Source organism: Vicia villosa, linkage group LG2 (genome assembly GCF_029867415.1).
Source record: "Vicia villosa cultivar HV-30 ecotype Madison, WI linkage group LG2, Vvil1.0, whole genome shotgun sequence".
Lineage (NCBI taxonomy): Eukaryota > Viridiplantae > Streptophyta > Magnoliopsida > Fabales > Fabaceae > Vicia > Vicia villosa.
This window is the reverse complement of record NC_081181.1, coordinates 133730740-133749237: the sequence shown is the minus strand read 5'-3', so window position 1 is coordinate 133749237 and position 18498 is coordinate 133730740. Positions and strand designations below refer to the sequence as shown.

The window sequence follows — 18498 nt, the reverse complement described above, 5'->3', positions numbered from 1 at the left end:
CATTCTTATCAGATATACATTCCGGAAGCTCGAACCCCGGACATTCTGAAAATTCCAATAAGATGAACATTCTGGAAGCGTGACCCCCAGACCTCTGAAACATTCTTATCAGATATACATTCCGGAAGCTCGAACCCCGGACATTCTGAAAATTCCAATCAGATGAACATTCTGGAAGCGTGACCCCCAGACCTCTGAAACATTCTTATCAGATATACATTCCGGAAGCTCGAACCCCGGACATTCTGAAAATTCCAATCAGATGCACATTCTGGAAGCATGACCCCCAGACCTCTGAAATATTCCAATCAGATATACATTCCGGAAGCTCGAACCCCGGACATTCTGAAAATTCCAGTCAGATGCACATTCTGGAAGCATGACCCCCAGACCTCTGAAATATTCCAATCAGATATACATTCCGGAAGCTCGAACCCCGGACATTCTGAAAATTCCAGTCAGATGAACATTCTGGAAGCATGACCCCCAGACTTCTGAAACATTCTTATAACTTCCATCTTTTGACACTCATTCAAGACACAATTCAGAAACAGTCCAAGATCTAATTCAGTTACTACGAACGGTGCTGACACGATCAATCTTCAACAAATACTTCTCAGTGGATTCAGTCTAACGCACGACTCATCCTAAGTATATTCTTCAGATACGATCTAACTATGACGTATTCTAATTCTCAGGTCTATCAAGCCGGATGGCATCATTAAGCCCATCTCCAATAAACTTTCTCTCAAGGCCTGGATGGCATCTTTAAACCCATCTCCGACAAAAGTCCCTACTTCAGCTAGGGCAAATTTCTTGGTATTCTAGTGTTCAATCATCTTCCACCTTCAGATACCGACTGGCACACAAACCACTCTACATCTTCAGGTTTAAGATAATTGAACAGGGGCAGCTGTCATACCCCAAAATTTGCCCATGCTAACCAATACACAAAGCTCCTAGGCACACTCTCTTATACAAAAGCTCTAAACTAGGGTCTGACTAATTCAAGGGAAAATCATTGAATCAATGGCTCAAAGTGGTTCAATAAGGTCCCTAATATCCCAAAGTATCTTCATATAAAATTTCAAGTCAAACAGAACAAGTTTGGTCCCTCAAATCATGTTTAGGTCAACAGTCGATCCTCAAGGGCAAAACAGTCATTTCAAGTCAAGATACAGTCAAAGTTCAAGATATTTGGTCAACAACATCCTCATAACCCTAAAATCATCATTTGATCAAGGGTTGATCATGATGATGCAAGGAAAGATCAGAAAAGTCAAAAGTCAAAAGTTACTATTTTTGGCATGAACTGAAAAAAGTCAACCAAACTTTGAAAATTCACCAAAAATTCATACTTCATCAGAAAAATTCCCACCAAAGCTCATTTTGAAGGGAATTCATTCCTCTATCCAATGGTCCAAGAATCAAAGCCCATAGGTCAATGGTTTAAAAATTGAGGCCTCATACATTACAGGTCCTTTTCAAAAGTCAACAAAAGGACATCTTTTTCAAAAGGTCATAAAATGAGAATGGGAAAAGATTTTGATATGGAACCAAAGACATTGGTTAGAGGACTCTCCAAGGTTTCTAAAAAGTCCAAGAACACATCCATACCTCAAAAATTGAGGAAGATAGACCTTGTCAAAGTTAGGCTATTTTGGAGGGAAAAATGTGAAGGAATTCAAAAAATTTACAAGTGGGCCTAAGCAACTTTGAGTCAATCTTGATCCACAATCCATCTAGAACCCATAAATCATTTGCCACGAATTTATGTGATTTTAATTAATTTTATAGGAATTTTATTCACTTAAAATTCAATAAAATTAATGAAAATTAAAAAGATTTGAAAAGAATTTGTTTTCAATCAAATCCAAATCACAATCATGCTCCATTATATGTATATTTTCGTGCAAAATAAGTGGGAAGAGGAAAGATTGAGATTAGAACCAAATTTGGAAGCTTCTTGAACAAAATTCTCAATCAAATTTTCTCTAATGGCAATCTTTGATTCAATTAGATTCCTTCTATAATTGTTGACCTAACTCCTTCTAGTATATATACACAAACAATTCAGATCACAAGGACAAGGTTTGGCAGCCACAAGAATCCACAATCCGAGTTCAAAATTCATCCAAAAACTCAATATCGATTTCTGAGTTTAAAGCCAATTCAAGGTGTTCTTTCGATTCCAATAGGTTCCCAAGGCTCCAAGGAAGCTTTCCCAATCAGTTACAAAGACCAGAACCTCAAGAACACGCGCGCATATCCCTCGGTTTGTCACTTTTGAATTTGAGTCGATTTGCATCATACATACATTATCATGCCAAATTAATCACATATTTGTGTTTATCATCATCTAATGATCGATTCTGGAAATTTTGAGACGTTAATATGCTGTTACGAACGAATTGCCATATTAGGGTTTTCGGGAATGTTTTAGGGCTTTCTTATGCAGGTCTTTTTTGATCAAATTAAAGCCATGATCAGGTTCGCGAGATCCATACGAACATGTTGGACCCCTCGCGAAAGATTTTTGTGTATGTTTGCACCCATTCGCTATTTTCAGGTGTAGCTTTTATAGCGCTTCTATAAATAAGCGCTGTAAAAAGATGTTTCTGAAGGCTCCCCGAGGAAGAAGACGAAGACGTGTCGTCTTCGTATTGGTGGGAATCGCGCGCGCAGCCAGGGTTTGAACTGGTGGATCCGGTGCTTTAAGACGTATGCCATATCATGGACCCTCGCTCCACCAACCATCAGATCTCCTCCTCTCTCAATCCAACGTACCAGAACCTGCAGGTCCACCATAGAATCCACAAGAGCGCCACACTGGATCAGAAGTTAAGTTTTTTATAATTTTTTATTTTTTACACAAATCTTAATTTTCTTTATATTTATATATATATATATATTTTTTTTAGCCAATCAATTTTTTTCCTTATATAAATTATATGTTTTATATAAAAAATTATTTTTTATTTATTTCATAAAACATTTATTAAATATTAAAATTGATTTAATTATATAAAAATGCTTTCAAAATTCATATTTAATTCCTTAAAATTCACAAAAATTCCCAAAAAAATATTTTCTATTACGATTAAAATATTTTGTTCCCGATTAAATTATTTTGTCCCGATTTAATTAATTAGGTCGTGAGACCAATAATTAATTAAATCATTTGTTTTGTTATTTTTAAATTCGTATCCTAATCAGGGTTTACGAGAACAAGCCATACACTGAGTTGTTTTCTTTTCTACTTTAGCAGGGTTAGCAACATGATTTGTCCCGAGCGTGCGCCTTCAACAAACCTCGAAGATAAGTGTGCTGCTTTATTTAATCTTATTCTTTTAATTGATTTGTGGTTAGGATTTGCCTTGCGTTCACCTTCTCGTTCTGCCTTGTCTTTTCAGGGTTACCTCCGAGGTCTCCTCCGACTCTAACCATATCAGATCAAATTCGAAGCTAAGTGTCTATTTACTTTATTTTATTTTTTAAATTTCATTATTCTTTATTTTTAGGGTTATAATGTTTGCCTCCGAACCGATAATGCACTCACCCTATTTCTGTTTGCCATTTTTCCGCCTTTTCAGGTTTGCCAAATGTCAAAGCCTCGCATAGTCGGTAACTCTAAACCCTAATGTCAGACTTATTTATTTATTATCCCGCTGGTTTCAATTCCCCTTTCCTCCGCTGGTTTCAATTCCCCCCTTCCCTTTATTATTATTATTATCACTCTATAACTGCGTGGCTAGTAATTTAGGGAGTGATAACCTCGAATTAAACCTAGAATGACTAATTACAAGATAAATAACTGAATCGAATCACGTGATTGGTGCACACACGCACACTTTTGGGTAACCCCCTCTGTTGCCTTGTTGCTCTGTTGCTCTGTTGCCTTGTTGCTCTGTTGCCTTGTTGCCTTGTGGCCTTGTTGCCTTGTTGCCTTGTTGCCTTGTTGCCTTGTTGCCTGTTGCCTCGTGTTTTTACAGAATAAGCCATGTCCCTCGAATACGAGGATACCTCAGCCTGTTGCCTCGATAAATAGGTCATGACCCTAATGATGCTGCCTTCGATACACAAATGACCTCGACCCTCGGATGTTACCTACGGAAAAGGCTGAGGTATCTTCTGGCTGCCTACGAAAAGGCTTATTCTGATCCTTGCCTCAGACTACCTGCCCTTCTATGGCATGGGACAGTCTTATGGCAAAGGATATTTCGATGACCCTTAAACCTCCAAACGAAAGGCTTCCTGCCCTCTCATGGCAAGGATAGACCCTTTCACCCTGAAAGGCTAAAAGAACTCTTTTTTTCAAATTATAAGGTAATTGCCCCTAATTGCCTTGCTCTGGCTAAAATGTCTTTTATCAACTTTTTCTTAAACAAACACTCTCAAGGCTACGCTCATTTACGAGCTAAAGTCCTTGTTTCTTCATCTTCTATACATTTCTAAACTTTTGGTTTCAAAACGAGCAAAGCAATTAAGATCCCATGGAAAACCATGGATGCAAAGGGTGCCTTACACCTTCCCTTTGCATAATTACCCCCCGAACCCTATTTTATTTAAAAGGTTTTTCCTGTTCTTTTAGCCTTTCTAATTAAATTTGGATAAAATAAAAGTCGGTGGCGACTCTTGCTATCCGCAACATTTCGATTATATAAAAGTCAGTTCACCGTGTTACAGTATGTTTTGTTGCATTTCACGCATCATGTATATCAGAGATAAGTGAGGAGTCGGTCCAGTGAGGGTCACAAGTTCAGAGAGGAACGAGTGACACGTCTCAAGTTCAGAGAGGAACTAGAGAGGATGGATTAATCAGTAACATAACTATGATATCTAAACCTTGGTACCACATACATTGGAGTAGAAGAGTAGAATTATATAGCATTACATAAATTCATTTTTGATTGATTATTGTAGTGAATTGATCTATGTGATTGATGAATAATATTATTGAGATATCCTCGATGTTTCATGCACCATTAACATTTATGAATGTGTTCTCACCCTCTGTTTGTTTCTTGTGTTGGGCTTTACGCCTATGGTATAGATACTCAGGTAGAGACTAAAGAGCCTTAGATATTTCTTGTGTGGAAGATGGCTATTTGCCTTCTTCTTTATTCATTTATGTGTTGTTTAGTTACCTTTGTGTCGCTCTGATAGTGAACACTTGGGTTGAAAACATTTGCTTATTTTATTCTACAGGTTGTTGAGTTTATCTAAACTAATATTTTCATTTAAGTTAAAATGATTTCTATTTTGATACGACAATGAAGTTGTGTTTTTAATTGTTTAATTTCCGCTGCTATTGAATATAATTTTGAGGAAGAGGTTTATGCAGAGAAAATATGACATCCATTTTTTTTAGAAAATCACATTGGTAATTTTATGAATTGTATGTTGGGGTTTAAGGTGTTACACTCGGTGGTCAAGGTGGTTAGGGCCACTTGTCAGATAGCTAGCATTGATTAAGCTAGAAGACAACAGACTTGTTAAGCGAGGATAAGCGATGCTCCTTTCGAGGGCCCTCAATCCTCAACTATAAATGAGGGTCTCTAGTTCATTGCAAAGGGAGTTTCGGTTGAGCGAGGTAGTGCAAAATTGTAGTAGGTGTACCTTGGTCTACAACAAGAGAATAAGAGAGGGAGATTGAAAATGGAAGTGTTGTTAAAGTCACATGGCAGATAAACTTCCAAGCTCATGTTCGCGAGATTATCAGCACAACACAATGAATAAGCGTAGCTAAAATTCTCTTTATTTGGGGCTAAATATAGTCATTATATTCATTTATTAAATATGTCTTTGTATTTTTACATAAGTTTTCATGCTTTAATATTGATGATTATTTAATATTAATGCTTATATTGAGTTTGCTACCTAAAACTAGTTTTCAGGGTGTGACTTGACATTTGAAAGGTGTTTGTCATTACTAGATCCAAATTTATCGTCTATTGGAGACTAGTGATAGACATTGGGTTAGGCTCAATATTTGCATGTATTGTAGTAGGATCAGTGTGGAGTCTTGATGCTTTATAACTCTTGGAACTTAATGTTTTGTGTTGGTTAATAAACCGAGTTATAGGCTATTAGATAATACAATGATCTCACGATGTTGAGACCGACATGAGATAAGTTAATAGCGACTTAAGGGTTATGCTCCTTCGCTCTTTTCAAATATATAATTGACCAGTGAAGTTGTTGAAATACATTGAAAGACAGATGAGAAATTTCCTGTTGAGTGGTGATGTTGATAAAAGAAAGTTCATTATAATTGCTTGGAAAAAATGTTGCTATCCTTTAAAGGAATGAGGGATTTGCTTAAGTTGTCTTACTTCTCTCAATAAGGCCACTAAGTTGAAACTTTGATGGGAGTTTTTCGACCATTACAGCAATTGGGGCATTATTCTTAAGGCTAGATTGTTAAGAAATGGCATTCCTATCAATAATAACATGTTATCCTCTATTTGGTTGCCATGAAAGATGAACACTCGCCAATCATGGATAACTCCTCTTGGTTGATAGACAATGGTAGGGAAGCTAGCTTCTAGCCGAAAAACTAGTATGGCTTGAACCCAACGTCTAGGTTCAATATTCCAACCATGTATCACAAGCACCTTAAACCTAAAGTTAGCAGTTACATCAAAGATGTAATTTGGTCAATACCTCAGAATATTTTGATGGCCTTCCATTACATCAGTGACATTGCTAATTTATACATCATTCCTTTGGAGAACATGTAGGACATGAGGACTTGGAATCATGCTTAGAATGAAATTCTCACTCTTAAACTAGCGTATCTTTTTATCCATGGTAACTCTAACAATGTTTCTTAGAGAAAACTCTTGTGGCACTCTAGCATTCCTCCTTCAAAGTATAGTATTCTTTGGAGAATTATTCACATGGCCATACCTTTTGATGACATCTTACATATTCGTGGTATACAACTCCCTTCTTAATGTAGTCTCTGTCTCAAGCATGTACAAACCATTGACCATCTCCTATTTCGATGTAGCTTTGCCTCTGACATCTGGAACTGGTTATCTTTAATCATTAACTTCATGATATGGAGCCTTTCGTCCTCGGTTTTTTGTGGGATGCGAACTAACTCTTCTTTTATTTTTGAGTTGTGAAAATCAGAGAGTCGACACCGACTTTTATTTTATCCAATTAAGGAAAGGTTTATAAAAGAAACAGAAAAAAACCTTAAAGAGATTTTGGGTTCGGAGGTAGGTTATATAAAGGGAATGTGTTAGCACCCTTTGTATCCATGGTTATCCATGGGCTCTTAATTGCTTAGCTCACTTGTTTGAATCGTTTGTCTTGCTTTGAAATGCTTGTATGTGGTTTTAAATATTCTGTAAAGAGTTAACTTTGTAATGATCCTTGTGCGGATGTATACAAAGTATTTATCTTTCGAAAGATATTTTGATGGTTTGAAAAAGATTTTTAACTTCGTAATGATCCTTGTTTGGATATATACAAAGTGTAGTCTTTTGAAAGTTTGTTTTGAAAAACAGTGATGTGGAAAAGCTTTTGTTGTTTTTGATTGAGCAAGCAATTAGGAGGTATACCTTAAGTTCATAAGGTTCTTTCCCATTTCTTTTAGAAAGTTTTCTTTGACTGGATACAAAAAGAAATAATTTGAACTTTTGCATTTGAACAGTAGAATTGGTTTTGAAAAGAGTAACATAGGGATTACCCTAAGAGGTGCAAGTGTGATTGTGTTTGGTTTCAGATATTTTTGTCTTTGAAATTAGTGATCTAGCGCTTCAGTTATTATTCTTGACATACACGCAGTTTTATATGTACAGAAATTAAAGTGCGGGAATGTAAAACGCGGAAAGTAAATCTACGCTATTACATCAATTGTGCGAGAAATGTAAACTACACTATTTACATGAATTTGACAACCTATACACTTATCTATGAATTTAAATGGCAATAAGATAAAGGGAAAATATTTTTGGATTTTTGGATGGTTGATTTTAATTAAGATTAAGGCATAATTTTTTTTGGAGAAATAGGATATATATTCCAAAAAAACAGTTGGAGTACAAACTGATCCATGGGATCCAAGTATCAAACAGACAAAACCTAAGTTAAGCACTAAGGCTACCCAAGGGTATCAACAAACATTTTTAACTTGTTGTTGTGGATCACCCTCCCCTTAACTCTTTGTAAAATATCCTGAACAAGCAAAAGCTCTACATTAGGGGTATTAAAAACTTTCCTATTTCTCCTAATCCAGACATAATACACAACTTCAGCAAGGCACATTTTGAGGAGTTTGGCGCGGTTACTGTTCCCTTTAGTATGCTCACAGATCCATCTTAATTCATTATTCCATCCCTGCGATAAATGATTAAGATTCATCCAAGCTAACACTTGCTGCCATAAAACTTTGGTGATACCACACGCGAAGAACAGGTGTTCACATGTTTCCATCTCGCCACAAAACATACATATGCCATCAGTGTTAATTCCAAACTTTAGAAGTCGATCTTTCGTGTTAAGACGGCATTGGCACGCCATCCAGAGGATAAAAATGGCACGGGGGCTAGCCATGTTCCCTCGGATCAAGTTCTTCCATGGAACAGCTTGCCTGGCCCCTCGTATCCTGCAAATTTATGCCAAGCATCAGTGTCTTGTATCTCAAGATTAAGGCATAATTAATTTAATTAAAAGGTCAAAAATTAGAAATAAAGTTTAAACCTAAAAAATTAAGTCTAAAATATGTCCAAATTGCTTGTTAATTAATTTTAAAAATAAAATTAATTTTTTTGTGATTTTTGAAATTGTTTTGGAGATTATTAAGCTAATTAACATATGATTATACAAATAATTATACACATAAATTAAACTTAAAGAGAAAAATATTCTAAATATGTACAAAATTAGTTTATAATATATAAACCTAATTTAATAAAAAGAAAATATTTTTTTCTGATTTTTTTGATAAGTTAAAAATTATTGAAATGGAAATATATGAATATATATTGATTAATTAAACAAAATATTTTAATTATTAAGAAAAATAAAATATTTTGTGTCAAAAATTAATAGAATATTTTAATACCCTAAAAATATTTTTTGCATATTTTTCTGATTTTAAAAATATTTTTAAATAATTTTGCAAAGAAAATTAAATGAAATAGAAAAATAAATTAAAACTGTGATCCTGTGTGGTTGATTAGAGGGTCTATGGTATGGATGTGTGTTTTGGTGCGTTTGATGTGCAATCAGGTTGATCATGTGGCTCAGATGTTGAGGGTGCATGGAAAGATGATGGAAAGCGCACATGGGAACCAAGAATTTAAAAAAGGACTGGCGCGCGCGTTCTGGCCAACCAGAGCTTGCCACGCCTTCATCTTCTTCCTCTTTCCATTGCTATAGGCTCTGCAACTATAGGTAAAGCTTTTAGTGACGGTTTTCGTCCGTAGCTACAAGACCTGCACATGTCAAAATTTCATACAAGCAATATAAATTATTTAGGAGACCATGGTTAAGCTTAAAATCATCCACTGAGTTAAAATATGCCACTGGTTTCTTCTAATTTTTCCTAAATCAAAGGATCCCAAATTTTAGCTTAAGAACCCTAAAATAGTATATGCTACAAACAACCATTAAAACTCAATTAAAGCTCCAGAAACGATCAGAGCACCAAACTAAACACAAATATAGGATTACATCTTATTGAATATGCATGAATAATCAAATTCGTGTTGGTTTATGTTTGAGCAAACCGTGAGCTATAGTGCTTGATTCAGTGAGTTTCAAGGCTTGAAATTGATTTGGATAGGTTCAGTGATGCTTAAGGATCGTGTTTGAGTGTTTAGTTTGGATTGAAATTAGCTTAAACTAAGAATTTGAAATTTAGCTTTCTTTGAAAATTTCAAGTTGATACAAGTGTGATACAAGCATGCTATTGATTCAGAATTCGTGTCTCTCTTGTTGCTGAAGTGTTCTAAGCATTTTATAGGCAATAGAGGTGCTGCAATCTTAAGCTAACAAGCATTGATTGTCTTTGAACTTTTGAATTTTTTAATATAAAAGCTTTGAATTTCTTGGCCATGGCTTTAATTTTCTTCACCCCTCTTGCCATAGGTCCTCTGTGCCTCTATGTTGCAGAAGTTAAGCTAACTTGGTGACTCAAGCTAAGGACAAAAGCTTTGGATAATTATCTTGAACCATTTCTTTTTTAATTTAACTTTAAATGCAATAAAATTAAATTAAAAAAAGGAAAAAAAATGTCATGGGCCTAATGTTGGTCGTGGGAGGCCTTTAACATCATTAGAAACATGTTTGGATCATGAAAACTTGGCCTCTTTTGGAAAAAAAACAAATTTGATCAATGTTGGTTTCATGCATTTTTCCAAAAAATAGCCAACTTCAACAAGGCATATCTCCCTCAATTTTGATCATATGAAGGAGTTCTTATAATTTTTAGAAACCTCAAGATGTCCTATACAAGCTACTTTGAAAGCTTTTTTGCATTTGGAGAAGTTATCTTGATGTTATGGGCTTTGACAAAAAACCACTTTTTGTTGACTTTGAAAATGACCTGCAATGTCTTGGCTCATATTTTCCAAATGGTAAACTCAATGATCATGAGACCAATTCTATTTGAAAGATAATTGAATTTCCTTAAAAATGAGCTTTGGTTGGAATTTTTTGGATGAATGAGGAGAGAGTTATGGCCGGTCAAAGTTCAGTTGACTTTTTAGGAGAAAACCCTAATTTTGAAACTTGGAGTTTTGTCGATATCTGAACTTTTCTTGATGAATTATGATCAACTATTGATCAAATGATGAATCTTTTGACAAAATATGGATGTTGACAAAAAATTTCATTTTTTGACTGTCTGTTGACTTTTCGGTCAAACTGGTCGTCTGTTGACTGTTTGAGATGCTGACTGTGCGTCTGAGCGAATTGAAGTTTGAAAATTTGTATGATGGTACTTTGAGACATATGGAGATCCATGAAATCCATTTGGGGTCTCAAAAAGCTTGTTCTCCTGAAAAAAAACAAAAACCCTGGTTAGGGACTGTTTGTGTAGGAGACAGTTAGGCGTACCTGATTTTTGTGCAGTGTTGAGTCTCAGCTGATCTTGTGATTATCAGAAGACTTCTAGAACAAAAACCTTGGAACTTTGAAATGTTAAAGATTGATTTGAATGATGATTCAAAACACAGAGAATCATGTTGTCATCGGTTTTGACTGTTAACTAGCTGTTCGGGTATTAACATGGCAGTTAAAGGGAAAACTTAACAGTTAAAGTTAAATTTTTTCTTTTGTTTTTGTTGTGTTAATGGTGAGAAATTATTTACATGATTTGTTAGAAAGACACAAACATAATAAATAATTAAAATATACCGTACGCGAACGAAATTACCGATAATAAAATTGAAAAGGATTTAATGCATAGAAATAAATATTTAACTAGCAATAAATACACGTAATATTATCTTGATAATTAAACGATGGTATAACAGATAGTATAATATTTAATACTGACAGTACAAATATTACAAAAAAATGTAACGAACAGTACGACAAATATAATAAACGGTACATTATTTGAAAGCGAAAGATACGACAAACTTTAAATATGACGATTAAAGACCCATGCTATAAACAACAGAAAATAGATGCACGGAAGTGTAAGCATCCCAGGTCCGTATTTCTCAGGACTATGCAGACAGAAGAAAGACATGATCACCGTAAAAACAATGATGACCATAAGAAAAAATGTATCTACCCACTTTGCCATTTTTTGCCGGGGAAGAAGAGGAAATAATTATGAGATAGTATGATAGAAATTTGGGGGATGAATGAAATTTGATGTGAGATTTTATGGAAAAAATGAGGGGTATTTATAGAGAGAAAATAAGGATGGAGACGTTGGGGAGAATGAAGTGTTACCGTACAAAAAAAGGAAAGTTTGAATGATAGTAGGTTTTGAAAGAAAGTGTATGGTAGGGTTTGAAAAGAAAGATGTATGGAATAAAGTTAGGATTTAATTTGAAAGAAAGAGATTTGAAAACAATAATATAGTACAAAAATTAGTGGGAAACAAAAAACAATAATAATTTAATTGTTACCAGTACAGTCTGAATCCCTGGACTCTGCGCCTGCAAAATTTAATTCTGTACCAATTGCGTCAGTACTATTTATGTGCAAATAAATCTCAAATAAACAGCGTGTGTGAAGTGATAAACAGTACTTGGCGTTTGTGTAAGAATAAATTCAACAGCGAACCATAATACCGTCTAAAATATTCTAAAAACTACTGAGTATTCATAAAATCAGGATATTTATGAAACAAAATCCAAGATTATATAAAACTCCCAATTTTTAGACAAAAGTCTGTTGCCTTCTCTTTGAAAAAAGATGCGGGCAAATATTGGGGTATAACAGAGCCTTATAGACTATTGTAAATTTATTGATATAGGATGGTCCCCTCAATGTAATGTTTCCATTACTGTAGTGGTTCAAATTGGATTGGTTGAGATTTGGTTAGTTAGGAATTTAGCTAGGTTTGAGGATTAGAAACCTTCTTGGAAAAAGAGAATCAAAACAATTATTGAGGTTGTTAGCTTGGTTGGAAACAACACCAAAGAGACTAATGGAGCATCTATTCTTGAGTTTTCCATCATGAATACCTTCAATATTTTGATTCATTTGGCCAAGCTGAGATCTTGTATTGAGGCTCTTGAGAAGCCACCTTTTTCGGGTTAGATCAAAGTGAATGTTGATTGTGAGTCTAAGGTTATTCCCTATTTTGGTGCTTGCAAGGCTAGTTTTAGAAATGATAATAGTGATCACATTGGTAGCTTCACTCATTTCATTGGTAAGGATAATGCTTTGTTAGCGGAGTTTACAGGGGCGATCATGGCTAAGGAGGTTGCCATTTACACATTGATTGAAACATATTTGTTAATGATTATTAATTCTTTTTCTAATCCAAATATTATCCCGATTACTATTAAAACTCGATGGATTAATTGTCTTCACAAGATACAAGACTTGAATTTTTTGATCACACATATTTATCGGGAGGGTAAAATGTGTGCAGACGATCTAGCCAGCAGTGGTTTGAAAAATAGAACCTCTTTTTGATTTAATCATTTGAAGGTGGAAATTAGAAAATATTTATTGTGTAACAAGAATGGGCTCCTTTTTCTTTATTGAGGGGTTTTGTCCCCCCCCCCCTCTTCTTTGTATTTTTTTCTTTTCTTTAATATATGGGCTGGGTCCTAGTTTATTAAAAAAAAAACCCAATTTGTATGGTCTTTAGATCAAAACTTCATTTAAAAAAAAGCAAGATATAAAAATTATATTTTAACTTCTCAAAAATAAATGAGTTTAAAAATAAAATAGACTATTTATTCGTGGTATTTCTTTAGTAGTGACTTAAATTCAAAGTAATGATAAGCAAAGATACTAAATTGCTAATAATATGTCTCTGCAATTTCTTGAAGATAACCAAAAAGCTCTTGTGGTTTAGAGAACATGGCCATGTGATCAGCATCAGGAATCACTTTAACATCATTGGTAGGATTCCGTTCAATCATTGACAATTGAAAATCATGGTTTATCACTTTGTCTTGTTGGCACACAATATAGACTTTAGCAACAGTTCCGTAGTTATCTTTTGTAACACTTGTTTTCTCTTGTAGTAGTTCTTGATCTCTAAAGCTACAAAGAGGCCTTAGTAATAATATTGCAAGTGATAAGTCCTGATTCATATATAATCAACATTATTAAAATAATAATTATATATATATATATATATATATATATATATATATATATATATATATATATATATATATATATATATATATATATATATATATATATATATATCATAGTTCCCATTTAATTCATATACATTTTGTCAACAAAAAACATACCTCTGATGGAGATAGTTGATACAACTTGTTTGCTAAGAATTGTGGCCCTAATATCATAGATCCATTTGTTTTTTTATTTGAGCTATCGTCAAATATAACCATTGTATCCATGCTCGAATCCAATCTTTCATGATACTGTAATTTTCAAAATGAAACTCTATAATGTTCTAAATTGTCAATTTCAATTAGGGGTGAGAATAGATCAGACCGACCAACATGAGGCTTATAGCCTAGCGTCCTAGCCTACTTAAGGTCAGCTCACACCTATTTAACAAAGAGGTCAGGCTTAGACTTTTTTAAAAGCCTATTTTATTAAATAGGCCAGGCATAATGAACAGCTGGATCCTTGAATTTTGTTATTAAGTTACAGTTGCAGAATATTTTGGAATATTGTGCAATCCTACGTGGCGCTTGATTTAGGGATATAGTATTCTCTCTATTTTCAAGATGTGTGATTAGTTTCTAAATATGGAAAATATTTAGGAATCTAATAATTGACGCAATATCTTTATGGAGAATATTTTGGAGAATATTCACTAGTGCTCTGCTGCATTTTGAAAGTCCAATCCAGTCAAGAAGATTGTTTTAAATAGAAAGCAACAAACCTAATTGAAGCGTGGAACTTACATTGTATTTTGTGTTAGGTTTGTGTAGTCTTGTGAATTGTGAGTCTCTCTGATATCATATTGATAGAAGAGCAGGACGTTGTCTTTGAGTTGTAAGTTCTTTTGATCAATCATAAGTTTTTAAGCATAGAGTGATTGTGTGTCTTGAAAGTGTGTCTTCTAAAGTTTTGAAATTGGTTATCAGGGTTGTGATTGAGGGGGATTGAGAAGGATCTCATGCCTAGGTGAGTCTTAGGTAGAAGTATGGCATGAGTAGTGATTAGGTGAGAAGATTGTAAACCGAGAGTTATTTATGTGTAAACCGGAGGTTGTTAGCATAGGACATCAAACAGATACTATCATAGTGGACTTATCCTTGGCTTGGTAGCCCCATGGTAGGTGTTGTTATACACGGAACTAGGTGAACAATTTCCTATGTTCATTTAATTTTTTGCACTATTTTTATTGTATACCTTGTCATTATGTGTTGTTCAGAGATCAGTGTCTCGACATCTCTTAGGACATCTGAGATCTGAATACCATAATTTCATATTCTGACCAAGTGATCCATAACAAACTATTATCCGACTTCATTGACCCTAACTTAGGGGCTACTATTCTAGTTTAGGCAAAGATCCAAGACACTTTGATATACCCCAATAAGGGATCCACACAAAAACTTAAACCAAGGACCATCACATACATACAATGAATTCCGATAGATCCTATTTAAAGATCAATGCTCGTTAGCAAGGTAGAACGATTGAAGATCATGGAATGACCCCATTCTTACAACGCAGAAGCGGAATACAAATAAAGTAATAAGGACAATTGAGTATGATGATCATGGAATACTAACGTCGCATCTTTAATGTCAGGTTGTGATAATGTCACTCCTTTAGAATAATTATCCACAAGAAGCTTCTAGCACAGAGAAACCTAAGATGGATTTGTCCTATAAAGAGATTTAATTAGACAAACTAGAAGAAAAGAACTTCTAGATTAAACCTTATAGGTAGGGATGTTCAAAAATGAACCGGCCTAATAGAAAATATTTAACCAAACCAAAACCAAAAAAAATCGCATTTGGTTAGGATGTATTTGGGTCATTTTTTAAAAAAATCGTGCGGTTCGGTTCGATTTGCGGCTTGTATTTTACAAACCGAACTAAACTGCATTATGTTACCATTCAAACTTCACTTAAGCCACAGCTAACTCAAACTCAATCCTATTATGCCTTAAGCTTACGTTTACGAATGATTTTTTCTTCCTCACACATAAGGTTTTAGTTGAAGTCTTCTCAAATCTCTCTTAGCGGTATCACACATTTTTCTCATCTTCTTTTCCATGTACATCTCTCTTTTTCTTCTTTAGTCTTTCGTCATATGTTCTTTCTCTATCATCTTTTTATTTTTATTCTACTATTCTCCCTTCCAATTACGTTTTTAGTGCACCTCTTCTTCTCTAATCTCTCATTTCTTTGGCTCTTTCTTTATCAGCTTCTCGAATCTTTCATCTCCTATCTTTTTCTATTTCATTATAATATTTTTGATATTGTTTTATATTACTATTTTATGTTTTGTATTCCACTTTTCTCTAATCTTGTTTTTGTATATTAAATGGAAGAATGTTGTCCAAATATGATGAAATTTGTTGTTATTTGATAATACATAAATGACTAAATACAAAACAATATTGTCATATATATGTGTACGTATGACTCAATATATATTTTTTTAAAAAAACGAACCAACCCAAACCGCATTGGTTTGGTATGGTTTTATTTGGTTTTATTTCTAAAAGCTAACCGAACCAAACCAAATCGCATACTTTTTTCTCTTGTAATTTGGATGACTTTTTACGTCAAAATTGCCCAAATCGCACACAAACACCCTTACTTATAGAATCTTCTAACATATATCATATCTTGGAGTTGCACAAATCACAAAGTTATTGGTCCCGAAAAATCCTATCACCCTACTATAAGAGGCTAACAAAGGTGTTACATAATGGTACCCAATATGCTAGTTATAAAAATCTCTCACTCTTGTTCGTCATTTTCAGTCCATGACACTTAAATCTGGACCAGCAAGTGATCTACCCAAGAACCTAAGCCCAGGGACCTCAAATCTATCCAATGGGTCTCTGAGAGAACGCGAGTAAAGATCTGTATCCGTTACCCAGAAATAAAGACTGATGAGAATTGTTGGATCTAAAGAATAATGGAGTCACTCCTCTAATGTCATGTAAAGTTGATAATGTCACTCCTTTAAAACACTTATCTACAAGAAAGTTCTAGCATCTAAGAACTTTAGATATACTTGCCTTAGAAGAACACTTATCAAAGCAAGTAGAAAAGAAAAACCGACGGATCAAATCAGGGCCGGCCCTGGGCCTAGGCAAGCAGGCCCACAGCCCAGGGCCTCACAAAAAATGGGGGCCTCAATTTGGGGGTGTAGTTAAGAATTTAGTATACTGAAATAATAAAATATATAATAATTAGCGAAAAACATAGACAAGTTGTTACTAACAGACCAGCGGTTAAGTCATCTTTAAGGTTACCATAGTGTAGGCGGTTCAATACTTGGTGGCACCTAAAATTCATTTCTATTTTTATAATATTTATTTATTGTTAGGTTATTTCAATTATACTCATTTATTTTTGGATAAATTTTAGAAATTATTTATATTTTATAATTTAATATTTAAAAGTTTATTATACAATTAACTCATTTATTATCAAATTTTTATGATCAAATCAAATTCATTATACATGAAAAAAATTTATTTTTAAAATAATTCAGACTTCATATTTTTTTTATTGTCTCCGAGATTCTTCTTTATTTTGGAGACGTGTAAAAAGTTATTTTTTGTTAGGGATTCATTTTTTTTTGCCCTGGACCTCTAAAATCTCGAGACCGGCCCTGGATCAAATCTTAAAAGATTTTTTGACATGTATCCTTTCGTACAATTATCCAAAACAAAACATTTTAGGTCCTAGAAAATCCCAAATCCTAATTTAAAAGCTTAACAATGACGCCACATTAAAATACACACTACTTTATTCTCAAGAATATCTCTCACTTTGTCCGTCACTAAAATATCATATCTTATTTGTGAAAAATCTAACTCATTAAAACAACATTTACACGACATAATATATATACATGAGGCCCAAACTTTTAATTTTTTAACTATCTCAAATTTGAGGTTTATAAAAAAATTAACTCGGCTGCCTATTTCCACTTTTCATAACTACTAATATGGAAAACACAAAATAACCATAATTTAGTACCTCTTGGAGGAGAGTCAAGGAGCATAGATCAGGAGAAGGCATAAAAGCTGCAACAAATACAGCAGCTGCAATTTTCTTTGGGAATAATTCCATAGCCATAGATATACAAATCCCACCAAAGCTATGACCCACGAGGATAACCCTCTCTTCTTGTGGCAATGATCTTAGAAATTCAACCAACGGTTCATAATAATCTGTAATAGAATCAAGCTCATGCACTTGCTTTGGATGGATTCCAGAAGCAGCCATGTCTAGTGCTGTGACTTTATGTCCAGAAGATTTCAATAGAGCAACAACCTTGTACCAACACCATGCTCCATGGCATGCTCCATGAACCAACACAAAATGCCTCTTATTATCCATCTTTTTTTCCTAGTCTTGTTCTGTGTTATATGTATGTTTCTTTCGTTTTGTTTCGAAAGTATAATATAATTGGGTGGTTCATAGAAACTTTCTTGATTTATCCGCATTGTTTTTTTCAAGATATAATTGTTTTATAATTTCTATGGAGTCATAAAATTCTTTTTTTTAGGCAGATATTACTTTAATCTCATAGTATATATTGGGACAACACATTATAGCCAATGAATACGATAATCCGGTTGTAATTATTAGATATTTTAAAAATAGTAATTAAAACATTTATTTGCTAATCATAATTATTATAAATAGTGATTGA

At 34.0% G+C, this 18498-nt stretch overlaps 1 protein-coding gene across 1 annotated transcript; it reads right to left on the bottom strand.

Moving 5' to 3' along the window:
• Positions 1-13353: 13353 nt before the first annotated feature.
• Positions 13354-18266, bottom strand: LOC131652172 (methyl jasmonate esterase 1-like). Its single transcript, XM_058921961.1, has 3 exons — positions 17820-18266; positions 13920-14054; positions 13354-13742 (listed from the first exon to the last, which is right to left on the bottom strand). The coding sequence occupies exons 1-3, from the start codon at positions 18180-18182 to the stop codon at positions 13455-13457; spliced, it is 786 nt and encodes a 261-aa protein (XP_058777944.1). The 5' UTR covers positions 18183-18266; the 3' UTR covers positions 13354-13454.
• Positions 18267-18498: the final 232 nt, after the last annotated feature.